This window comes from Colobus angolensis, unplaced genomic scaffold (genome assembly GCF_000951035.1).
Source record: "Colobus angolensis palliatus isolate OR3802 unplaced genomic scaffold, Cang.pa_1.0 Scaffold249, whole genome shotgun sequence".
In the NCBI taxonomy this organism is placed as follows: Eukaryota; Metazoa; Chordata; class Mammalia; order Primates; family Cercopithecidae; genus Colobus; species Colobus angolensis.
Window position 1 is genome coordinate 797283 of NW_012115699.1, and position 25442 is coordinate 822724.

At 49.7% G+C, this 25442-nt stretch overlaps 3 protein-coding genes across 8 annotated transcripts in view; 1 reads left to right on the plus strand and 2 right to left on the minus strand.

Annotated features, from left to right (window-relative positions):
* LOXL3 (lysyl oxidase-like 3) overlaps nucleotides 1–12856 on the minus strand; it is a 21140-nt gene extending 8284 nt beyond the window's left edge. Inside the window, exons 1-4 of one of the 4 annotated variants that reach the window (XM_011946089.1) lie at nucleotides 12736–12828; nucleotides 11166–11499; nucleotides 9112–9275; nucleotides 8296–8510 (exon numbers count right to left, since the gene is read on the minus strand). In XM_011946089.1, the coding sequence (XP_011801479.1) occupies nucleotides 8296–8510; nucleotides 9112–9275; nucleotides 11166–11487 (701 nt within the window). In that variant the 5' untranslated portion in view covers nucleotides 11488–11499; nucleotides 12736–12828. Of the gene's footprint in view, nucleotides 1–8295; nucleotides 8591–9111; nucleotides 9276–11165; nucleotides 11930–12735 lie in introns of those variants that run through there. The other 3 variants (XM_011946091.1, XM_011946090.1, XM_011946092.1) reach the window with 3 other exon arrangements.
* Nucleotides 7954–16352, plus strand: DOK1 (docking protein 1, 62kDa (downstream of tyrosine kinase 1)). Of its 3 annotated transcripts, none has more exons than XM_011946088.1 (5): nucleotides 7954–8099; nucleotides 14000–14299; nucleotides 14425–14518; nucleotides 14725–14909; nucleotides 15127–16352. In XM_011946088.1, exons 3-5 carry the CDS (start codon nucleotides 14482–14484, stop codon nucleotides 15913–15915), a joined length of 1011 nt encoding a protein of 336 aa, XP_011801478.1. In that variant the 5' UTR covers nucleotides 7954–8099; nucleotides 14000–14299; nucleotides 14425–14481; the 3' UTR covers nucleotides 15916–16352. The 3 variants fall into 3 exon arrangements, with proteins under 3 accessions (XP_011801478.1, XP_011801476.1, XP_011801477.1); XM_011946086.1 differs by lacking the exon at nucleotides 7954–8099 and adding an exon at nucleotides 12956–13664; XM_011946087.1 differs by lacking the exon at nucleotides 7954–8099 and adding an exon at nucleotides 13600–13709 and having other exon boundaries at nucleotides 14002–14299.
* Nucleotides 16353–16702: 350 nt separating this feature from the next.
* M1AP (meiosis 1 associated protein) overlaps nucleotides 16703–25442 on the minus strand; it is a 96268-nt gene continuing 87528 nt past the window's right edge. The window contains exons 8-11 of the mRNA XM_011946102.1: nucleotides 20797–21003; nucleotides 18969–19109; nucleotides 18508–18519; nucleotides 16703–17690 (exon numbers count right to left, since the gene is read on the minus strand). Of these exons, the coding sequence (XP_011801492.1) occupies nucleotides 17532–17690; nucleotides 18508–18519; nucleotides 18969–19109; nucleotides 20797–21003 (519 nt within the window). The 3' untranslated portion in view covers nucleotides 16703–17531. The remainder of the gene's footprint in view (nucleotides 17691–18507; nucleotides 18520–18968; nucleotides 19110–20796; nucleotides 21004–25442) is intronic.

The following is a 25442-nucleotide window of genomic DNA, read 5'->3' on the forward strand; positions in this document are numbered from 1 at the left end:
GACACCTTGGGATTTAAATATATGTATATATTTTAAACCAGTCAGAAGCTGTTTGATATTTCCTGCCTCAGCTTCTTCGTGAGGATGTACTTAGTTGGTCTCTTTGTCAAAGTGTCCAAAATGTTGGACATTCTTGGCAAAGAATATACAACTTTCAGGTCCCTTTACTGAGACATTACTAGTAGTTAGACTCTTTCATCTTATAAATATGGTGTGAAATTTTTTCTTCAAATATATTTTTCTTAAACATGTCTAAAATGTCCAAAATGAAATACACTTGGCCTCTTCACCAATCACCCTGAAGAGATCACCTTGATCTCCAGAGTAGTACTCAAACATTCTGGTATTGTCTAGAAATTCAGAAGTACCTCTTCTCTAAATTATTTAAGGACATTATATCATAAGGTCTTTGTATTATTTATATATATACACACACATATATGTAATCTTATTTCATATTTATATAAAAGAGTCTAGACCCTTTTATCTTATAAATATTTTATATATAAAATTATATATGTTATGTTAAGGACTTTGTCTTATTGAGGACCAGTGCTGTTATTTGTCTTGATTTAAGTTTCTTCATTCACAGATGTGTTTGTTTCCACCTACCATTTGTTCATTCCTTCAACCATCAAACATAAAAACCTATGTATAGGCCAGGGGCAGCGACTTACGCCTGTAATCCCAGCACTTTGGGAGGCTGAGACAGAAGGACTGCTTGAGCCCAGAAGTTTGAGACCAGTCTGGGCAACATAGTGAGACCTTGTCTCTACAAAAAATTTAAAAATTAGCCAGGTGTGGTGGCTCGAGCCTTTAGTTCCAGCTACTCAGGAGGCTGAGATGGGAGGATTGCTTGAGCCCAGGAAGTCGAGGTTGCAGTGAGCCATGATGGCGCCATTGCACTCCGGCCTGGTCAACACAGAGAGACTATATCTCAAAAACAAAGAATCAAACAAACAGAAAAAAACCCAAAACAAAAACCTGTCTATATTTGCATATCCTCTTCTCATTCCTTTCAACTATCTTTCTTCTCTAAGTCTACTGTCCCTAAATGTTTCTAAATTCCATCTCTTACAATTTCTCTGTCCTGCATACAATTTATTTTTCTCAACTGAATCCTTTTAAACATTCAAATCACTCCTACACACACACAGACACATATACACACACACACATACACACCCTCTACTCATCTCTCCTCCCCTTCACAGTAACATTTTTCAGGAGCTGTCCATACTTACCATCTTTATATCTTCTCTTCGCATCTTTTTTTTTTTTTTTTTTTTAAGACAAAGTCTCGATCCAGTCACTCAGGCTGGAGTGCAGTGGTGCAATCTTGGCTTACTGCAACCTCCGCCTCCTGGGCTCAGAAATTCTCCTGCCTTAGCCTCCCAGGTACCTGGGATTACAGGCATGCACCACCACATCCAGCTAATTTTTGTATTTTTAGTAGAGATGGAGTTTCACCATGTTGGCCAGGGTGGTCTCAAACTCCTGACCTTAGGTGATTCACCTGCCTCGGCCTCCCAAAGTGCTGGGATTACAGGTGTGAGCCACCACGCCCAGCCTCCTCTCACTCATTCTTTAACCCACTTCCTCCGGTTTTCCCTACCTATCACTCTGCAAACTTCTATTTTGTTAAATCCAGCAGACATTTTTCAGTCTTTATCTTACTGACCTCTTTGCAATATCTGACTGTCCTCTCTTTCCTTGGCTGCTATAACACTACAATATCCTGGTTTTATTTCTAATTCTGCTTATTATTATTATTAAAATATTTTTAATTTCCGGAGTGGTGCCCCAGGGAGCAGGGCTGACTCCTAGGCAGTGTGCCCAGAGCTGTCTATTCCTAATTCTGGTTGCTCTTTCTTGGTCTTCTCTGCAGGCTCCTCCCCTATCTGGTCATTAAAATTTGTGGAGCTCTTATCTTAGGCATTCTGTTCTCACTTCATATAGGGCCCTCTATATGGTCTAATTCACACCATAATCTAATACACACAATATAAAGTGTATTCATAATCTTATCTATTTCATTGTCTTCTTGATGTTTCTAGGTAGACATCTGAAAGTAATCTAAAATGTAATGTAGGTCCAAAAAAAGAGAGAAGAAAGATAATTATCTCAGCAAAATCCACTCCAGAAACCTAGGGGTTAATCCTGACTTCTCCCTTTCTTGGATCCCAAAGTCAATCAATAACCAAGTCCTATCAATTTTACTTCCTAAATCTCTCCAATCCATATATCTTGTTCCTCTCCCGACCATTCTCAGAAATAGAGTCAAAGGCCGGGCGTGGTGGCTCACAGCTGTAATCCCAGCACTTTGGGAGGCCAGGACAGGCAGATCACTTGAGGTCAGGAGTTCAAGACCAGCCTGGGCAACATGGAGAAACCCCATCTTTACTAAAAATACAAAAAAACAAAAAAAACAACAACAAAAAAACCAAATTAGCCGGGCACGGTGGTGCGTGCCTGTAACCCCAGCTACTTGAGAGGCTGAGGCAGGAGAACTGCTTGAACCCGGGAGGCAGAGGTTGCAGTGAGCCAAGATTGCACCACTACCCTCCAGCCTGGGTGACAAAGCAAGGCTCTGTCTGAAAAGAAAAGAAAAAGAAATAGATTCAAAATGATCTTTTGGAGTCACAAACCTGATCATGCCATCTCACAGCCCTCCCCATTAAAACACTTCAATAGGCCAGGCACGGTGACTCACGCCTGTAATCCTAGCACTTTGGGAGGCCGAGGCCGGCGGATCACGAGGTCAGGAGATCAAGACCATCCTGGCTAACACAGTGAAACCCCGTCTCTATTAAAAATACAAAAAACTAGCTGGGAGTGGCCGCGGGCGCCTGTAGTCGCAGCTACTCCGGAGGCTGAGGCAGAAGAATGGCGTGAATCTGGGAGGTGGAGCTTGCAGTGAGCCGAGATCAAGCCACTGCACTCCAGCCTGGGTGACAGAGAGACTCTGTCTCAAAAAACAAACAAAGAAACAAACAAAAAGCACTTCAGTGGCTGGGAGCGGTGGCTCAAGCCTGTAATTCCAGCACTTTGGGAGGCCAAGGTAGGCGAATCAACTGAGGTGAGGAGTTCAAGACTAGCCTGGCCAACATGGTGAAACCTCGTCTCTACTAAAAATACAAAAATTAGCTGGGCATGGTGGTGGGCACCTGTAGTCCTAGCCACTCGGGAGGCTGATGCAGAAGAATCACTTGAACCTGGGGAGGCGGAGGTTGCAGTGAGCAGAGATTGTGCCACTGTACTCCAGCCTGGGCAACAGAGCCAGACTCCCTCTCAAAACAAAAAAACAAAAAAACCCAAACATCAATGGCTTCCCAATCCTTTTATTATAAGGACCTGAATCCTTATGATGGCCTATAAGGTCTTCTATGATGTGCAGCCTAATAACCTCTCTTGTCATTTATTCACCTTTGTATTCTCAGCACCTTGCACAGTACTTGGCAAATAGGAGTTCAATAAACATCTGTCAAGCTGAAATGAACTAGAAGAGTGACTTCTTAAATAGCACTGAAGCTCTTAGAGCCTCAATTTCATTATCTGTAAAAGAGCAGTAAATAGTTCAATTATCTGTACATTCTTTTCTTATTCTAAAGTTCCACAACTTTTACATGTTCTAGGGTAGAACTACCAAAACAAATTGAAAAATGTTTAATACATCAGGTTTTGATTTTCTCATTCCCTAAATCTTACTTCCTCTAAAAGCTAGCAGATCCATCTTTTTTCCCCCTAGGGAGGGGAGAGTTGTTCACAACTATCTTGCCTATCTTTCGTAATTGTATCACCTGCGAGAATGCTCCCTCTGCTGGGCCTGACCTGTGAAGGATCTAGATCATAGCCCCATCACAGAATCTCCCAGGGCTCCCCCAATCTCTTTCCCCAAGAAAAATGGCCTCTGCGCTTTAGTGTATCTCTTTCCTCAGCCTTTATATCCCAGACTTAGTATGAGATTCCAATATGTCCAACAAGTATTCCTGATCTCTAAAAATTATTTCAGCTTTGCATACCTGGGGACAATTCCTGCGTCTCAAACTTTCCAAAGATGGCCCATCTCTAAAGCTAGTTCATATTAACCTGAAGCCCAGAGATGGCTGCTGGTACCATCCTTCTCTCAGGCAGTGTCAGAATCATTTTAGGTGTCTCTTCTCCCATTCTCTATGTTCTATCAGTCATCCTACATCTATTCATTTTCCTTCATCTTTGTTGTTACCCTCCTGATAAGCTTCAATTTTAGAACAAACTCCTGACTGGTTTTACTGCATTGAGACCCTCCTCTCCTCATCCACTACTATCAGGCAAACTTTCAAAAACACTGGCTTTATTCTTGTCCCATACAAATACTTTTATTTGTAATTTTTCCATAAGGCAAAGGCCAAGCTCTCCAATTTGGCACCTAAAGCATTCCATTTTCTGGCCTCCCTTTATCTAGATCTTCCACTATTTCTCAGTATAAACCTACTCTTGCTAACTTACTGTCTTCCAAATATAAGCCATTCATTATCATCTCTGTTGGGGACAACAGTGACTTCCCTGTTGCTAAATTCAGCATTTGTTTCTCAGTCCTCATGTTTTTAGGTCTGGGCAGCACTGACTCAGCTGGTCTCTCTCTCCTCTTTGAAGCACTTTACTTGGCTCCCAGGCCACTACACTCCCCTGGTTTTCTTCCTACCTCACCTCACTGTTTGCATTTCATCTTATCTTCTGACTTTTAAATATTTAGTCTCCCCAAGGTTCAGTCTCTGGGCCTCTTTCCCTGTCTTTTAAATTTACATTCCCTTCCTTGGTATGTTGTCCAGTTTCAGGACTTTATATGTTTTACTCAACTGAACTCCAGAGTCCTATATTAAATTGCCTAACTTAGCCTCACCACTTCAATGTCTTAAAGAATCTTAAATTTAACAGGTCTAAAACCAAGTTCCTACCCTCCACCCCCAAGCCCATCTCCCAAAAAAACATGCTCCATCCACTATTTTGCTTGTCAGGTGAAGCCAATTCCATACTTAGCTGAGGTCAAAAACCTGGAGAGCCTTAACTCCTCTCTCTCACATCACACCTATCTATAAAACTTGATCATTTTTCACCACTTTCGCTGGTCATCATCACCTTTCACTTTCTTTACGTGGGTTTCAGAAGACGATAACCCCATAACTAGCCACCTGACTTCTTGCTCCTATGCATCCCTTACAGTCTGTTCCTAATAAAGCAGTGAAAGTAGTACTGAAAAAAAATGGAAGCCCAATGTCATAACCCTGCTCCAAACCCTCCAGTGGTTCCTTATCTCCTACAGAACAAAAGTCAGCCTCTCCCAGATGGCCCACAGCATCTGGCTCCCCATTCTTTTCTGTTCACCACCTACACTGCATGTCCTACCATTTTCCTCTTTTTCACTCAGCTCCAGCCAGTGGCCTCCAGGAGGACAAGAATGCCTTATCTCATCACCCACTACACACACACACACACACACACACACACGCACACACACACACCCCAGAATATTTTCATTTTTGATCCCTCTTCCTGGAAATGTTTATCTAGAGGTCTGCATAGCTTGTGCCCTCACCTCCTTTAAATCTTTTCTCAAATGATGCCTTCTCCAAGAGGCCTTCCTTGACCACTTATTTATTTACTTACTTTATTTATTTTATTTTTATTTGAGACAGAGTTTCGTTCTTGTTGCCCAGGCTGGTGTGCAATGGCGCGATCTCAGCTCACTGCAACCTCCGCCTCCTGGGTTCAAGATTCTCCTGCCTCAGCCTCCCGAGTAGCTGGGATTACAGTCATGCGCCACCATACCCGGCTAATTTTGTATTTTTAGTAGAGACGGGGTTTCTCCATGTTGGTCAGGCTGGTCTCGAACTCCCGACCTCAGGTGATCCACCAGCCTCAGCCTCCCAAAGTGCTGGGATTACAGGTGTGAGCCAACGCACCCGGCCTTAGTTAATTTATTTGTTGAGACAGTGTCTTGCTCTGCTACCCAGGCTGCAGTGTAGTGGCATAATCACGGCTCACTGCAGCCTTGACTTCCTGGGCTCAAGGAATCTTCCCGCCTCAGCCTCTCAAGTAGCTAGAACCACAGGTACGCACCACCATGTTCAGCTAATTTTATTTTTAAAAAATTATCTGTAGAGACAGGGTCTCACTATGTTGCCCAGGCTGGTCTCGAATTCCTGGGCTCAAATAATCCTTCCACCTTGGCCTCCCAAAGTGCTGGGATTACAGGCATGAGCCACGGCTAGCGTCTACAACAGTACCTGGCACACAGTAAGATCTCAGTAAATAAATATTGGGTGAATGGCTCTCTACACCTTTGTTCATGCTATCCTCTTCACTGGAAATGTCTATTTAAATTCTATGCATCTTTCAGAACATGGGGTTTAAATTAGGGAAGGTAAGCAGCACAGAGAAGGAAATGCAGCCCTAAGATGGATGAAAGTAAAGAGGCACAGCACATGTTTGTTTTAAAGTGGTTTGAGTGTCCAAGCCAGATAAAGTACTGAAAATCCTCAGTACTGAAAGACATTTCAGATGAGCCTCAGAGCCAAGTCAAAGAAAGTGTGAGCAGGTATAGAAAAGACTGGAGACTGGATAATATCCTGACTTTCAAAAGAAAAAAAAAAAGGAGAAAAAGGATTCCTCAATTCCTCAATCTACACATAAGTAATATTCTAGAATAAATTATTAAATAGAAGTTTGTGAGCATTTAGGAAAAAATAAGGTGATTCTTAGAGACCTAAAAGGATTTCAGTAAAAATAGGCTCAAACGACTATGATTTTCTTTTTTGACAGGGTTACTAAATTGGAAGGCTGGAGAACGACTGTGAACATAGCATTTCTGGATTTTTTATCAAAGACTAACAAAATCTCCCATGATTTCATTACAGATAAGAAATATATAGATAGATCAGGTGAAATGTTGGTTATGTCATTGAAGTGTTCTGTTTCTTCCCAGTTGGTGGAAGGAACATATTTTACAGCTGATGATTAGAAGCTTGATGAAAATCTGCAGGAACATTTGCAAGAAGAGTTAGACTTTGGTTTAAAACATTTTCACAACAACTTTTAGCCATTTGGATGAAGCCAGAAGGCAAAGCTGCCATGTCTGTTCAGCAGAGGAGGCTGAGAGGGATGACAGATGGAAAGTCACATCAGGACTCAAGATAATCTCATGGGATCATCATGGCTTTTTTATGGCTTCTAAATTATGTATCAAAACAAATGTAATAGGGTAAACGTCACCTATACCTGGGTTGGAAAAGGCTGCTCTATCAGTAGGAAGCATAGGGAAGACCTGAACTGGTTTTAGGTGATGACAAGTTCAGTATAAGCAGTGGGAAGCTGCCGCAGTAGGAAGACAGTGTAATTCGAGCATGCTTCAGTCGGGGTTGAGGATTTCTACAGTGGCTGGCCGCATCAGACCCCATCTGAAGTAGTGTGCCCGCGGAAAGCTATCCGGACATCAAGAGGCCTTTCAGCAATACTGATCTAGGGAACCACTGAAGAAAGGGAGGATTTTTGACTTGCAAAGTAGATTACAGAGAGAGCGTGTAAAGATTTCCAAATAAATATCTGGCTGTCAATGGCAGTTTCTCAAAAAGATCAAAGTAGATGCTCCACGGAAGGGAGACGCTAAGCACAGACAGTTCCCAGGGTGATGCGTTTCCCTGGAACCGGACTGGACCCCAGGGCTCCAATGCAGGTGGAGGGGTTGGGCCTCGCCAAAAGAGATTCTGGGAAACTCCAGGACTTCCAGGAGTCCCGAGGGCTCACACACGCGCCCGGGGACGGCCCAGGTACAGAGGGGGCGCCGTGTCTCCTGGCGCCTTTCGGCCACCGTGCGCCGCCGTCCCTGGGTCCCCAGACCCTGGGCGCCCAGCCCGCGCGGGACACACCCAGGCACCGCCTCCCAGGGGCTGCCGCGTCCTTGCTGAACTCGGAACTCGCTGGTCGGCGGCGCCAGCGTTGGAATCGCCCCAGGGCCTGGGAGTGGCTTCGCGAGGCCGGCGCGCGCCCGGGGCCGAGGAATCCGCCTACCCGCCCAGGCGTTGGCCACGAGAGAGCGGGACCCTCACTGGTCCCCATTTCAGGTACTCCCTTGGGGCACCTTTCGTGGTCCCACAAGATTTCCCAACTCTCCAGCTTTGCACCGGCCTCCATATTTTCCCGCGCGTCTCGATCCCCGGGTCCTCCTGTGCCCCGGACCTGCTCAGATGTCTCCCAAGGCTATTCATCAGGGAGCACCCCAACCCCGGCCCGCTCCGCCCGGTGCCCGCGGCCCCTCACCTGTAGAAGGCCGCGTTGACCCTCTTTTCGCTGGGGAAGCCCAGCATCCCGCAGACCACGTGGCTGTTGTGGGCGCTCCAGCCTTTGTCGCACACTTGCGACCAGCCGTCAGGAAGCCTGACTTCCACCAGCCCCTCCGTCACGGGCAGGGGTCGTCTGCCCCACCCAACTGCGGGTCGAATTCGCACCTCCTCCACTTGCAGGTGATGCTCTACCTGGGGGCGGGGCCACAAGCAGGGAAAGAATCCCAGTGGCACCTTTCCTGTGCCCTGCCACTCTTAAGGAACCCTGCTTGGTGCGCCTGCTGTAAAGCCAGTGGCCTGATGGGCCCGAGGCGGCACTGAGAGAGCGGCCACAATGGCCGCAGTCCGCGGTGTGGACTCTCTTGCAGCCAGCAGCGCAGGGGATATGCTTGCTCCCAGAGAGGATTCAGGGCACTAGGAAGGAGCACCTCCCTGTGCCTGGAGCAGGAGGGCGCACTTCAGAGAGGAAATGGCTTTGAAGGAGGAGAAAGTCAGAAGGAAGATGTCTCAGGAAAGCAGGAACCTTTGAGGAGAAGGAGAGCACCAGGTGTCCCAGGGGTGACTAGGGATGAAGCTGGAGAGGCTCATGCCAGGTGTAGCCCCTTGAATGCGAATGCTAAAAATCCTGTTGGATTTTACAGCATCTGGGAGCTCTGTCATTTGCTTTTCCAAGCCTCCCACCAATCCAAATGATCCCCCAGTGGTAACTACTTTCTAATGTCTCCCCTAACCACCCCACAGTCCTCTTGGCTATCCTGGGTGGTATGTGTGTGTATGTCTAGGAACTGCAGACCTCAATGACATTGGAGTCTGAGAAGCCAGGGAGGCGCTGGTCCTTGCAGATGACCCCAGCATCCTCATCGTGTGTACAGTCACTGTTCCCCCAGCCCCGGGAGGCACACTCAGCCACACTCTGCTCCGTCCCACTGCAGCTCAGGTTGTCCAGCCAGATGCGGCCTGTGGAAGGGGAGATGAAGGGACAGAGACGCTTGGGGAGGGAGGATGGGGGAGTAATGGGGATGTTGGAAAGAGTGAGTGCTGATGCCTCCCACTTGGCCATGATGACCTTATCTTTCTGGTATAAGGGGTGGAGGAGGGACAGGGGACCCTGGCAGGGAATAGGAAGGGGGCATAAGATTGAGGGAAATTTGGTGTGATCTGGGGATACTCAAGAACCTGATAGGGTGAATAAAAAACCAAGAATCAACCCTGATGTTCTGATTAGTCTCTACCCATTCAATGATAGCTACAATTAATCAGGTACCTACTGTATGCCAGGTGTTCTGCCATGGTGTGCACATATGTGATCGTTCTTAGAGCTGCCAGAACACCGTTTTATATAAAGAAACTGGAGTTTAGAGAAGCTAAGTAACTTGCTTAAGACCACACAGCCAGTACATGAGGGCTTAGGAGTTTGACCTATCTGTGAGGCTTGGACATCCAAGATCCTTTCATCACATCCTGGCATTCTCTTGTGTGCCTGCTCTGTCTGTGCTGTCCTTGTTCTTCTCTCTGTCTGAAACCTGATTTTTTTTTTTTTTTTTTGAGACAGAGTCTCGCTCTGTCGCCCAGGCTGCATGCAGTACAGTGAGTGGCATGATCTCGGCTCACTGCAACCTCCGTCTCCCAGGTTCAAGCAATTCTCCTGCCTTAGCCTCCCAAGTAGCTGGGACTATAAGCGCATGCCACCATGCCCGGCTAATTTTTATATTTTTAGTACAGACAGGGTTTCACCATGTTGGCCAGGCTGGTCTCGAAGTCCTGACCTCAGGTGATCCACCCACCTAAGCCTCCCAAAGTGCTGGGATTACAGGCGTGAGCCACCGCGCCTGGCCTGAACCCTGTGGAGTATCACTGACTTCCTCTCAGAATTAGGCACAGCCTCAAAGGTCATCTGTCCTAGCCAATGTTCAAGGTCATCAAGGTCCTTGTGACTCTTCATGACTTTCCCCCACCACATCTGATTCAGTCCCTTTGGTGCCAACCAGAAAAATCCCTCAGCCACACGACTGTCCTTCCCATATTTGAAAATAACCATTATGTCATTGCTATGCAAGGCTTTTACTTTCCATATCAATTCCCTGATTCTTCAGCAATTCCTCCTTGAAACTTGGCTTCTGAATCTTTCACATCTAGGCAGCTCTCCTGTTAAAGTATTTCCATTTTCTACTGTCCCTCTTAAAACACAGCATCTACAAATGACACTTAATTCCACAGGTGGTCCAGCCAGTGGGAACTGGGGGATCAGCTGCAGGTTGCACCTGCTTCTGTCCATCAATCCCATTGTGGGTTCATACCATGGGCACAGTCCTAGGCCTCGCCTAGGGAACTGCTCTTAAGCCTCCACCACCCACACTCATACTTGTCCTAGATTTTATACTTGTCCGTAGACAGTACCACCTTGTTAATTTTAGCTCTGGCCTATAGCCTGGTTTTGTTAACTGCAGTGTCTGTGGCCCCTTATGACTTTGGAACATCCATATATCATTTACCTGCTCTTAGCGTCCCATGAAACCAACTGTACTTTATTTGTACAGGGCTCACCTGTATCTGGGCTGTTTTGCGGATGGCTTTGTAGGATCATACTTTTGCAGCAGAAAAGAACTTATACATCATCTAGTCATTCTGCACACAGGGCATCCAAGGCTCAGAGAAAGCACCAACTAGCCTAAGGTCACACAGCTCTGAGAAGTAACTATGTTGCTTGGTTTGTCACCCATGGGTTTCCTCAATGCTGGCTGTTCTTGGTGTCATGCATCCCTATGGCTGTGCCATCCTGGTGTTCCCTTTCCCTGCACTTCGGCCACACTTAGGTAATACCTAGGACATGCCGGGATCATTGCTCACCGGTTCCAGGGCCATATTTGGCACTGTGGGTCCAGCCTGTGGCCTCTGTGAAGCCCAGCTCTCGGCAGAGGACATGGGCAGCCTGCAGCGTGAAGTCATCATCGCAGATGGTGCCCCATTCACCAGCTCGCTGTATCTCCACGCGGCCCTCGTAGGGCTTCCTGGGGAAGCCAGCCAGCCGGAACCGCAGCCCCTGGCTCCCGACCCTCTTCTCAGGGTCCGTGGAAGGGGACGGAGACCCCAAGCACGAGCTGCACAGCAGGCACAGCAGGCACAGCAGCAGCCCCCAGGGGCTCCACTGCCAGACACTGACAGGTCGCATGGTAGGGAAGGCCTGGGTGCCCCAGAGAGAAAGTACGTGTGAGAGAAACTGAGATTGAGTGGGGCCCAGAGTCAGAAAGAGAGGGAAAAGTCACGAAAGAAAAACGACACCGAGTAAGACAGAGACTGCGAGAGACAGCAGGAGAGAAAGAGCCCCAGGGACCAAGAGAGACAGGGAGAGAAGCACATTAAATGAGGGCAGAGGCACAGGTCACAGAGGCACAGCCTGAGAGACCCAGAGATAAGAGACAGCTGTGAGAGATCAAGAGTCAGAGAAGGGTCAAGAAAAAGAGACACAGACTGAGCAAGAGACACGCAAAGAGGAAGACCAGACAGACAGGATGTGAGAGGAAGGGAGACTGTGGGAACGAGAGAAAAACAGAAAGACGGAGGAGAGAGACAACAGATAGAAGGTGATAGGAAAAGAACCAAGCACTCAGCATAGGGGAACGAAGCAAGCTGTGGGTGAGGAGGAGAGAGATTGACAAGAGCCAAGGGGCGGACGTGGGAGGGATCCAGATGACCCCATTTACCCAGAGGGAGGACAGACAGCTGTACTGATTGTGCAGAGAGGCACGTAAGGGGCCCTAGGCGTCCCTGGGATCACAGATCCCCTGAATGGGAGCCCAGAGTCCTAACCCAGCAGATTCCCAGGCAGGGAAGGCTGGCACCAAAGCTCACCTGGAGAGCCTGCTGCATGCCCTCCCCAGTACACAGGCTCTCAGATGCTCTGCAGGGTCAAGAGGCCCAGGAGGGCCAGGCCTTAAGGCTGGGCGGGGGATGGGGTAGGGTTGTCCAAGCCTCCTGCCAACACCACCATCGCTGTCACCGGGCAACGGGAGGCCAGGCGCTATGGCTCCTCAGCCAAGGCCTTCTCTGCCTAGGGCTGAGAACAGTCCCTATACAGCAAGCCCCCGTCAACATGCTTCCCCCAACCCAAACAATTAATCCAACAAGGCAGCTTTGTTCTGGGGACATTTTGGCTTGGGGATCCAGGGGTAGGGCCTCCCGGAGGAGCCCCCTCCTTAGGGCGCGCCTGGTGGCCCTGTTGGGAACACCCGGAGCCCCTGCCTCCGGTATGTGCCTCCTCTCTGTACTCTGTCTCACATGCCCTTAGATAAGAATCAAACTCTCAGTTTGGTGGCTTCCCCTCGACTCCATCCCTCCCACACCACCCGTTTTCTCTGGTCCCTCCACATCCTCTCCATCCCCTACTCTCTCCCTCTGCGGTTAGCGTGACTCTCCCTACCTTGGCCGAGCAGGACCCTAAGGGCTGGGAGAAGAGTGCTGATCCTGGAGATCAGTCCTAGGACTTCAAAAAAAAAAAAAAAAAAAATGATCGGCCAGGGGAGACTAGACCCCCCTCTCTCCCCCTTCTCAGTTCTTCCCTCCCACATCCCCCTGAGCCCTCCCACATTCCGCCTTCTCCCTCCATTCCTCCCGGCCAGTTCCCTCCTCTCCTCCTCTGGGTCCTCCCTCCCCGTGGAGCTGGCCACTGCCGCGCCCCCTCCCCCTCCCCGGCCCTCCCGGCCTGCTCAAAGAAGCTTTCTCTTCCCGTGGCATGGAGGCCAGGCCTCTGCGGTCAGGGAGCTGACATGCAAGCGGCCGCCGGGCGGCGGGGTGGCCCCGGTGGTGGCGGGAAGCGGTTCAATCCCAGCCCTCCCTCCGAGTCCCGGGTCAGCGGAGTGTAAACAGCCCGACTCGGGCGGGGCTGGGGGCGGGCCCGCCCAGGGGAACTGAAGCTCTGGAGGCCCGTGTGGGTCTCTCCGGTGCCTCCGGGTGCTTTCGGGGTGAGGTCATGGCTTTCACTCTGATGTCACGTTGGACATATGACGTCACGCGCAGCCACCACGCCCAGAGACCTCGCGCCAAAACCGAGGACTTTCGGTGGAGCTACCGGCGCGCCCCTACGACGGCGGGTAGGGGCCTGGGTAGCGCCAGGTTAATCCGGGAGCCTCCACCCTTCCTTCTCGCTCTTCTCCCTCAACCCAGCGCGACCCCCCAGCGGCTGTCGGCGGGGGCGGGGAGGGACGGAAACACCTCCAGGGAACCCGGCCCCGCCTCCCGCCCCGCCTCCCGCCGCAGGGCCAGGAAGCGCGGAAGGAACCGCTGGGGGCCATGGACGGCGCAGTGATGGAAGGGCCGCTGTTTTTGCAGAGTCAGCGCTTTGGGACCAAGGTAGTCTGGGGCGCAGATGCCGAACCTTATCCGGGCTAGTAGTGGGTGAGAAAGCCCAGAAACAGGGAGAGGTGGGCAGCAGGCTGGAGCGCGGCGCGGGCAGTTGGAGAGCCTGTGACTGTCCCAAGAAGTTGCTTTGTACGCTCCCGGGAAGCGTCTCTAGTCTCGGGGTTCTGGTCCTGGGGAGACGGAGTGGCATCCTTCTTGGGAAACTTCGCCCCCCAGTTTGGAAGCCCCAGACCCCAAATCGACCTGCGCAGCTCCCTCCTTCCCCGTCGGGACCCGGGCCGCCCGCGCACGCCACTCACTCTCCAGCCCTCTCACTCTCTCCCTAGAGGTGGAGGAAGACCTGGGCCGTGCTCTACCCGGCCAGTCCTCACGGCGTAGCGCGGCTCGAGTTCTTTGACCATAAAGGGTCGAGCTCCGGGGGTGGCCGAGGGAGCTCGCGCCGCCTGGACTGCAAGGTGATCCGTCTGGCTGAGTGTGTGAGTGTGGCCCCTGTTACCGTGGAGACCCCGCCTGAGCCCGGCGCCACTGCCTTCCGCCTGGACACTGCTCAGCGCTCGCACTTGCTGGCGGCCGACGCGCCGTCCAGTGCAGCCTGGGTGCAGACGCTGTGCCGAAACGCCTTTCCGGTGAGGAGCTGCGGCGATGCGGGGTGGGGGCAGTTACAGAGGCAGAGAAATGGGGCTGGCTCAGACCGACACCCACTCCCCGTTGAGAAAATTACAGGCTTCTCGATGCTCTCTCTCTACTACAGAAAGGCAGCTGGACTCTGGCGCCTTCCGATAACCCACCTAAGCTTTCTGCCCTGGAGATGCTGGAGAACTCCTTGTACAGCCCCACCTGGGAAGGTAGACGCCTAAGCCCGGGCAGGGATGGAGTGAGGAGGAGGGCCTTTGGAAAGTGGGTGGATACCCAGGGGCCCATGGGGAAGTAGGAAGGCCCTGAGATCTGGCTTCCAAGTGAGTGCTTGGACATTACGCTCATGAGGCTTCTGGGTCCCCACTGCTGTCCCCGCCCCTCTCCCAGCAGCTGTCTAATCGTATATGCCTTCCAGGATCCCAATTCTGGGTAACGGTGCAGAGGACTGAGGCCGCCGAGCGCTGTGGCCTGCATGGCTCCTACATGCTGAGGGTGGAGACTGAGAGGCTGACTCTCCTGACCATGGGGGCCCAGAGTCAGATACTGGAGCCACTCCTGTCCTGGCCCTACACTCTGTTGCGTCGCTATGGCCGGGACAAGGTGCAGGGGCTGTCCGGGAGGGCTTCCTGGGTTGGGCAGCTGTGGGAGGAGTGGGGCAGGACAGAAGGTGGGAAACTCTGACCTTTGGATCCCCCTTTCTTGCCTACCCAGTGACCCCAGGTGGTCTCTTCTTTGTAGATACCCTAACTAGTGCAGGCCTGTGACTCACTTCCTCTGATGGCTCCTGGTAATGTGTTTCCCTCTCTACCCTCCTCAGGTCATGTTCTCTTTCGAGGCCGGCCGCCGCTGCCCCTCAGGCCCTGGAACCTTCACCTTCCAGACAGCACAGGGAAATGACATCTTCCAGGCAGTTGAGACTGCCATCCACCGGCAGAAGGCCCAGGGAAAGGCCGGACAGGGGCACGATGTTCTCAGAGCTGACTCCCATGAAGGGGAGGTGGCAGAGGGGAAGTTGCCTTCCCCACCTGGCCCCCAAGAGCTCCTTGACAGCCCCCCAGCCCTGTACGCTGAGCCCTTAGACTCCTTGCGAATTGCTCCATGCCCTTCCCAGGACTCCCTATACTCAGATCCCTTGGACAGCACCCCTGCTCGGGCAGGAGAGGGAGTGCAACGGAAGAAACCTCTCTATTGGGACTTGTATGAACATGCGCAGCAGCAGTTGCTGAAGGCCAAGCTGACGGACCCCAAAGAGGACCCCATCTATGATGAACCTGAAGGCTTGGCCCCAGTCCCTCCCCAGGGCCTTTATGATCTGCCTCGGGAGCCCAAAGATGCATGGTGGTGCCAAGCCCGGATGAAGGAGGAGGGCTATGAGCTCCCCTACAACCCTGCCACTGATGACTATGCTGTGCCACCCCCTCGGAGCACAAAGCCCGTCCCTGCTCCCAAGCCTGAACCTGGTACTGCAACTGGCAGTGGCAGCAAAAGCTACAACTCAGCCCTGTACAGCCAGGTCCATAAAAGCGGGGCCTCAGGGAGCTGGGACTGTGAGCTCTCTAGAGTAGGGACTGACAAGACTGGGGTCAAGTCAGAGGGCTCTACCTGAGAAGGAGGGCAAGGCTGAGGTGGCTAAGGAGGACCATGGGGAGGTGGCACTAGGGATCTAAGAAAATGGTTAGAACCAGCAGAAGCCAGAAGGTGGGAGGGGCCGTGCTGTGAGACCAGGGGACCAGAGGGATAGGGGAGTCAAAGGAAGGACAATCCCAGGAAGTCCTAAAAAGTGGGGCAGGTGGCAAGGCTGAGGGATGGGCTCTGTATCCTCCTAAAGCCATCCCTTCTCCACTTCCCCAAAGGAAGGGACAGCTGCGGGACCAGGTCTGTGGAAAGTGGTGCATGGTCAGAGTGGGTGCAGTTTGAGGGGCCCATGTGGAGGCCTCAGGGAGATGTTGGACTGTGCCTGGATTCTTATTCCTGCATTGTTCTTTGCCAGAGACCTATTTAAAAATTTTAAAATTCTCATTAAAGTCAGCTTGGGTTTAAGAAGTTTATGTGTGTGAACAGAAAAAGAGGGGACACAGTGGTTGGGTTGGGTGTGGTGGGGATCAAGAGGAGAATAAGGAATGTGTTGAGAGTCACGGAGAGGAAAGGCATCCAGGAAGGGAACAGGAGTGTGGCGGTTCAGTGCCTGGGGAGTCAAGTCAGGCTGCCCTGGGCTAGACATGAGCTCTGTGGCCCTGGGTGAGTTGTATAACATCTGCAACCCTCAGTTTCCCCTGTGCCCCTCTGTAAAATGGGAAAGTTATAATGGGCCCTACCTCACAGGGCTTTTTGTATGAAATTAGATACATTATAAGTATTTAGTATAATCTGAAGCACAGAGTGGTTTTTTTAAAAAAAGTATTTTTTATGTAGAGATGGGGGGGGTCTCACTGTGTTGCTCAGGTTGGTCTTGAACTCCTGGCCTCAAGTGATCATCCCACCTCAGTCTCTCAAAGTGTTGGGATAACAGGTGTGAGCCACTGCTCCCAGCCCAGAGTAAACATTTTATAAATGGTAGCTATTATTCTATGGATGGAGGGAGCAACAGGAAGGTTGGTACGTGTGGGGAGAGAGTAACAGGAAAGGAGTAGGTCTTTTTTACGCCATCCTCTCCCCTGTTCTGGGCTGTATGGCAGCCATCCCACCCCGCAACACACACACTTTGCATGTAGGTACCAAGCACTTGTCTTTTTGGAGGCTCACGCCTGGTGGTGTAGCGGGAAGGGCACAGGCTCTGAAATGAGGCTTGGATTTCAATCCTACTTGTTTTTTATGAGCTTTGAAAACCTCATCCTTGTTCCTGAGGTCCTGTTTACCAAAGGTGATATGACCTCATCCACCTGCTTACACAGAGCTACAAGAAGAAATTCTGGGTTAGGAATGCTCCTAACAATGGTGGAAGCTTACTGGGTGTTTAATCTTCACCTGTGTAAACAGTATCAAATGATTCAAAAGAAAATGAGAGTCCTTGCTGGAGAAGGGACAGGCTCGGGTGTCGCTTCCCAAGTTGAGGAGTGGGACAGCACTGAAACAGAGGAGGGGAAGGCTGCTGTTTCCCAGTCAGCCCTCACTCACAGAGGCTCAGGTGGATAGAAAGCAGGTCTGACCACACACAGATAGCCATTATGTGAACCTGAGCATGGATGTGGTTAAGCTGGGCAGCTGGGCTCTGGTGCTGGTGACTTAGGGCCCTGAGGGATCCTCCTCCCACTCTGAAGGCAGAAAGAAGGCATCTGAGGAAGATTTGCTGACTGCTGGCATCTTGGAGGCTCTGCCTGGGACAGGAGTTATAGGCAGGGGGGCCACAGTGGCTCGAGCTCGGTTGGTCTGCAACTGCCCAGTCTGCAAAGAGAGCAACCAGAGCCTTCTCTGAAGATCAGAGTTTCTGAGCACCTATCCCATTCTCTGTTGGGCTTCCTGTCCTAACTCTTTCGTAAGTCCCATCCCCGGAGTGACAGCCTCAAGGCCCAGGACAGTGATCTGGAGTCCCTTGAGCCCAGCCTCCACAGTGCCTGTCTCCTTGCCCAGTGTCCTACCTCTGGCAGCTTGCCCAGCAGGTAACTTGTGGTAGCCCCTGCTCCTACCTCTAGTTTGAAAATGTCCTCCTGTAATTTTAGCTAAGACAAAATTTTTTTTTTTTTTTTAAGACAGGAACTTGCTCTGTTACCCAAGCTGGAGTGCAGTGGCACAGTCTTGGCTCACTGCAGCCACAACCTCCTGGGCTCAAGCAATCCCCCGACCTTAGCCTCCCAGGTAGCTGGGACTACAGTGAGCACCATCACTCCCAGCTAATGTTTTGTATTTTTGTAGAGGCGAGGTTTTGCCATGTTGCCCAGGCTGGTCTCAAACTCCTGAGCTCAAGCAATCCACCTGCCTCGGCCTTCCAAAGTGCTGGAGTTATAGGCATGAGCCACCATGCCTAGCCCAAAATGAGAATTTTTCTAAAGGCTGTGTTACTAAGAAACTGAGAAAAAGTTAATAAGGGCAGAAGGAAGCCCAAATATTATATAGAACACGGGTCTCATAAAAATATTTCTCCATCCTCAATCATTCATCCCTCTTCAACCCCAGCTGTCTTCAATTCCAGTCATGGGAGTCCTCTTGAGTTACTAACCTTGGTCAGCCTCCTTTCCTCATCTATAAATGAACAAACACGTACCTTGCAGGGATGCTGTGAGGATTAAATGAGAAAAATATATGAGCAAGCACTTATCATAAAACCGAGCAAATGACTGGTGCTCGATAAATATTAATTTCCCATCCCTTGGGCATTTCTTTTTCCACCTTTCCGTCAGCCTTTTCTTTCAGGAGGACTGTGGTTGTAGTTCCTGTGTAGCCAGTTTGCTTAATGGGACAATAGTCTGTTAAATGACTAATGAGTTATCATAAACACTACAATTAAAACACCTAAACATTATCATATGTAAATGCCCTAGCAAACAGACCTCCCTACCCAGTAAGGGTTCTAATTTTCCCTTCCACCAGGGGTGGGATCCAGGAGGAAGGCTACTCCCTTGGATGGGGGTGGTGTTGGGATGGGGGAGGAGGGCTTTCTAGGACTCTGGGCATGAAGGGGAGGGAGGGGAAATAAGGAAGAGGAGGGAAGGAGGGGAGTGGTACCTTTCTCGGGGCTCGGCTCTCCCAGTGTGGGTGGAGCCGCCCCTGAGGCTTGGCATAGATGTTGCTCAGGTGTGAGTACAGGTGGCTCTGAACCTGCAACGGGTTGTAGGTGGGCTCCAGCTCCAGGCTATCCAGCATGCTCTGAGGAAAAGAGAGGAGGGGCCTTACCCAGGGAACTTGAGGTGACAGAACACAAGATGTCAGGCAGTGATCCAGGAGCGTGAGGGGCTGGAGGAAGTGTAAAACCCCAGGGCTGCCATGAAGGCTGTGAAACAGATGCTGTCCCACTGGGTGTTCTGGCCTGAGGTCCAGTGCTTGTGATGTAAGGGCCAGGCATGGGTAGAAGAAGTAGGAAAAACCCTAAGTGGTTAGGAACACTGAACACTCTGGCCCCAAGACACATGTCCAGGGGTTCTGAGGGGGCCGGCGCACATGAATGCTACAAGGGATCCACTGTGAGCACGGAGGGAGAGTGTGTCAGCGGGCTACGCGGCAGGGCGGGGTGCTCACAGCCTGCAAGGCGAGTACATGGAGTTCTCAGCCTGGAGGTGAGCTGAGCTGAATGGAAAGGGAGGAGGGGATACAGGAGTACAACATTCCTGTGCAGTCAGGTTTTCCGGCCACAACATCCTGTGCCAGGAACCACTGGCCCCAAAGTGAGACGCTGAGCGGGCCATGGCCATTTGTGCCCACCTCTCTCTGTGTCTCTGTGGCCGCCAAGCCAAGAGTACAATCCCAGGCCTTGTCCTTGCTGCGTTTAAGCCAGCGAGCCAGCAGCAATGTGGTTCCAGTTCTCCCTACCCAGAGCCATCCCTCCCACCCTTAGCCTGGGGAGACTAGCAGAGCAAATGTAGAGAATCCAGATCCCAGGAGGAGGAGGAGGAAAAAATGGCCTTCGCATCTGCATCCATCTCGTCTCATTTTGAAGCCCTTCCTATTTTGGACACCTACATTGGCTGCCTTTTCCTCCTTTTCTCAACAAACATAAATGAGTGCAACACAGGTATACACGTATGCACACATGCAATGCAGAAAGTTAGACCCCTAAGAACACACCAGCACACAGATATGCACAGGTACATCTACACCCACTGCCACCAATTTGGAGACCCAAGCACAGACACACTCAAAAAATAAACACACAAAGACACGAAAACCCATACAAAGAATGATTTTTTGGGTCTCCTTTTACACCCTTCTCCCTTCTTTTTTCTTCTGCCTCCCACTGTGTCTTCTCCTTTCCTTTCCCTCCCAATGTTCTGCTCTCCCTTGTCTAACATCACAATCTCCTCTCTGGGGAGGAGGTGGGAGCAGGAGAACCAGTCTGTGCAAAGACAAAACTGACAAAACAAGTGTCCAGTGCATCCCCAGGAGCTGGAGCTGCCGGTGCTGTGGCTTCCTCCCCTGCCTCCCTGTGCCCTGGCCTGCCATCAGGCTTCTACTCTGTGATGCTCCCTTTTCTCCTTCACAGCCACCCATTCCTCAGATTTCAGGTCCGTGTGCATGTCGTGTGTCCTCTAGGATGACTCTAATTCCCAGTCATCACTGATGCCAATATCCCTTTTCTCTCCCAGTTTTTTCTTCTCAAGTCTCATTTCCCTCAGCGCAGCCTCCATTCTATTTCACTCCTTACCCTGCTGCCATCATCTAAGTGTTTACTTCCTTCTTCTGGCATCATTGCCTATTCTTGCTTTCTCTTCTTACTGTCTTACCACATTCCTTCCTCAGCTCCCCATCCATTCCCTCCTGGGCTCACTCCTCTCCCTCCTCCTTTTCTCAAACTCCATTCGCTTCTAGATCTGTCCCATGAGATCTGGGCTCCACTTGCCTCCATATTCTTAAGACTGTCATCACGTGGGTCCTCAGGTAGCAGGGGGAAGGTGCTGGGAAGCATCAGTTCCCGTGTGGCCACCGCCTTCACCAGCAGTGTGAGGGAGCGTGATGGCATGATCACATAGAAGGTGCTGGCAGGAATTCTCTGGCTGTGTCCTGGGCCCAGTGGTTCCCCCTTGGCTAATAGCAGCCATTCTCTTTTCTGAAACAAGGACATACAGAAATACTGGTTCATCTTTAGTCTATGGCATGATTTGAGGATCAGTCCCAATTGAAGTTTCCCCGACTTCCAGGGGTGCTGAGGGGGCAGAGCCATTTAACTTTGGCCTTGGTAGGGAGGGACTTCCTGCTTGAATCATCAGTATCACAAGGTACTACTCTTCCTCCCTGGTCTGGGATATGCCAGAGGGAGTACATAAAAGGCTCAACAGTGGAGAGAAAAGTTAAGAAATGCCCTGTAACTTGAAGTAGATGTTCATCCCAGAGGGGCCTACCATATTCAACAGTACATGTGGACTTTTAAGAATTATAATTCTTAAAAACAGAGTCTTGAAGCCCATGGTACGTGACTATACTCCTAGCTACTCAGGAGGGTGAGGTGGGATGATCCCTTGAGCCTAGCAGATCAAGGCTGCAGTGAGCCATGATTGTACCACTGCACTCCAGCCTGGGTGACAGAGTGAGACCCTGTCTGTCTCAAAAGGAAAAATAAAAAAGCAGTGTCTTGAAACCAAGACTTGTATGAAGTGTTGTCTGTTGTAGAAATTCAGTTCTTCTTCGGAGGGTAATAAAGTCTGGTTTGCTAACAACTGGGATTAGAAGGGGCTGACTGGGGAATATCCCTGGAATGTCCAGAGAGTGTACAAGGTAGTAAGGCCAGATGTGGGCTCACATCTGTAATCCCAGCATTTTGAGAGGCCAAGGCAAGAAGACTGCTTGAGCCCAGGAGTTCAAGACCAGTCTGTGCAACATACCAAGACTCTACAAAAAATTAAATAAATAAAGATAGATAGATAGGTGATTGATAGATAGACAGACAGATAGAGAGAAGGTAGTGAAAGCAGCCTGCAAAGTGGGAGGAGAAAGAGAGAGCAGGGCCGGGAGCGGTGGCACACACCTGTAATCCAGCACTTTGGGAGGCCAAGGCGGGTGGATCACCTGAGGTCAGGAGTTCTTGACCAGCCTGACTAACATGGTGAAACTCCGTCTATACTAAATACAAAAAAATTAGCTGGGCCTGGAGGCACATGCCTGTAATCCGAGCTACTTGGGAGGCTGAGCTAGGAGAATCGCTTGTACCTAGGAGGCAGAGGTTGCAGTGAGCCAAGATTATACCATTGCACTTTAGCCTGGGCAATAAGAGCGAAACTCTGTCTCAAAAAATAAAAAAAAACATAAAGAAAGAAAGAGCAGAGGGAGAGGTGGGTGGGTGCAGGGCCCTTGAGATCATCTTAGCCAATCACAGGACAAGAAGAGTCAGGACGCTGGGGGCAGTGCCGCTGTGGATGATGGGTATTATGGAACAGAGGGTGGCACCTTGCCATGTGCCATGGAGATGGCAGAGGTTAGGGCCTGAGTAAGAATAAGAGACAACCAGACTTCTGAGAAGATTTCGTAGGTGTATCCTTTTAAATGAGCCATGAAAATGAGGCAATTTTTTGTGGTAGCTTTTCAACAAAAACCACAAAACTCCAGGAAATATGGAGTTAGAACTATTATAATCATCTCAAACTATGTCCTCTTACTGGGGGTGATCGTCAGTTACATCTGGTACAAACCATAACAACCTCCTTGCTACATAAGATGGAAGAAAACACATGAGTTCTGGCTACTCTTATATGAAAAGTTGAGACAAATAAAAAAAGAGGAAAGGCAAAAAGGGGGAAATGATTTTCAGAGAAAGGAATATCAGTGTCTTGGGGAAGACAAATAGAAAGAGACACAGTGAGACAGAAAATACTTGCTGTAGCATTAGAGTTAGACCCCAGAGGGGAGGTGGTGGGGTGGTCGTAGGGGAGGCTCTGCACTTTAAAGCAGTGTCATCATTCTGTGCAGTGTGGCGCTCTGAGGAGGTCTGGTAGGCACAGCAAGTGGTAGGAAACTTCCAAGAAAAACAGGTATGTACCATTCCTGTGGTTGCTGACCTCTTTATGGGGTAGGACTTGACTGATAATTCGGGAGGCATGATGCATCCTCAGAAGGTTTTGGGGGTGAGGCAGATGATTTGGGCATGGGAAAATTAGTCATAATCATAATTACAAACTTTAATGGAATGCTTATCAGGCACCAGGTACTGTGCCAAGAGCTTTATGCATGCCTTCAGAAGTTCATGCTTGCTTAGCGTTTTGCTTCTATCTAGAGATGTGCTGTCTTCCTGAAGAACAAATTCAAATGTGCAGGAAAGTCAGCTTGATGCTTAGAATCCATCACACTGGAAATAAATGGTACAGAAATCATGGTGTGTGTGTATGTCGGTGGGCGGAGGGGAACTGCCACTGCTCTGAGGACATGGCCTGTTTAAGCCTGGAAGGGATAGTAACCAGGAAGTTTCAGGGGACTCCATTTCAGTTAGCTTAAGTAACTTCTGATGGGGCTCAGGGGCTCAGGATTTGGATTATTAGTATTATTTTAAATCTTCTATTTTTACATTGATTCCTGCATTTGCTTGTGAATTTTTCGTCTATTAAGAATTTATTGGCCGGTCACGGTGCCTCACGCCTGTAATCCCAGCACTTTGGAAGGACGAGGTGGGCGGATCACCTGAGGTCTGGAGTTTGAGACCAGTCTGACCAACATGGAGAAACCCCATCTCTACTAAAAATACAAAATTAGCCGGGCATGGTGGCACATGCCTGTAATCCCAGCTACTCCAGAGGCTGAGGCAGGAGAATGGCTTGAACCTGGGAGGGGGAGATTGCTGTTGGCTGAGATGGTGCCATTGCACTCCAGCCTGGGCAACAAGAGCGAAACTCCATCTAAAAAAAAAAAAAAAAAGAATTTATTGACTGCCTATTATGTTCCAAGCACTAGGTGTGGGTACACAGAACCATGCCAGAACAATGACATCATGAGAAAAGAAAACTATAGATCAGTAGCTCTTATTAATAGAGATACAAAAATCCTAACTACATATTAGCAAATCAAATTTAGCAACATATAAAATGAATTATATACTACAACAAAGTGGGATTTATCCCTAAGGCTGGTTTAATACCCTCAAATCAACCGATGTAATATACTGTATCAACAGAATAAAGAACAAAAACTATATAATCATCTCAATAGATGGAGAAAAAACGTTTGGCGGCCAGGCATGGTGGCTCACACCTGTAATCCCAGCATTTTGAGAGGCCGAGGTGGGTGGATCATGAGGTCAGGAGTTCAAGACCAGCCTGGCCAATATGGTGAAATCCCATCTCTACTAAAAAAATACAAAAATTAGCCGGGCGTGGTGGCACGTGCCTGTAGTCCCAGCTACTCAGGAAGCTGAGTCAGGAGAATCGCTTGAACCCAGGAGGTGGAGGTTACAGTGAGCCTAGATCACACCACTACACTCCAGCCTGGGCAACAGAGTGAGATGCCATCTCAAAACACACACACACACACACTTGGCAAAATCCAACACCCTTACATAGTAAAAATGCTCAGTAAACTAGGAGTAGAATGGAACTTCCTCAACCTGATAAAAACCTCTATAAAAAAATCCACAGCTAACCTCATACGTAGTGGTGAAAGAGTGGATTCTCTGCCTCTATCATCAGAAACAAGGCAGAGATGTCTGCTCTTGCTACTTCTATTCAGTATTGTCCTGGGAGGTGTGTTGAAGACCAGAAGGCTGTTTCCCACATTTTCTGTACTGTGTTAAGCTCCTTGGATTTTGGGTATGATCCTAGGGGGAGAGGCACCCATAAAGATATTGAGTGTGTCAACATCCTGGCCCTTGGGAACCAATGTTTTCTAAATTTGATTTAGAAAAAATATAGTAATGTGACATTTCTCATATCAAAGAGCTATGGTGCAAAAGGTCTAGACAGATGTGGCAACAAGTACATGAGTGTGGAAAGGCAAGAAAGATGAATGGAGACAGGCTGTGGTGGAGGCAAGAAAGGCTTCGTAGTGAAATTATTTAAGCAGCATCTAGAAAAAAATGAATAGATACTTGTCAGGTGGACAGAGGCAAGAGGAAGGGAACAGCATGAAAAAAGGCGTGGAGGTGTGAAACAGATCAGCATATTTGGAGAACATTCAGTCATTTATTAGTGTGGCTGGGGTGGAGGATGTGAGCAGCGTAAGTGAAAGATGAAGCAAGAGAAACAGACAAAGCTGGGTCACAGGAAGCCCACTGACTCATGCTAGGCTGCTGTTCTAGCACCTGTCCATCCCCTGACCCGCCCAGAGATGCTACACTCTAACCTCATTCTGTTCTCAAATGGCTCCTGACCTGCCATCACCCCACTCTCAGCTTGGATTCTTGGTCTTGAGTCTTTGCCTATTTAACCAAGGACTTTCCGTTTCCCCACCCAGTTATAGCCCAACCGGCTCATTGCCTGTGTACTTAGACTCCTGCTGAACACATCATGGCTTGAATCCTGTAACTTCTGTGGCCAATTAGGGCAGACATGGACTGTAAAGCTCTGGAAT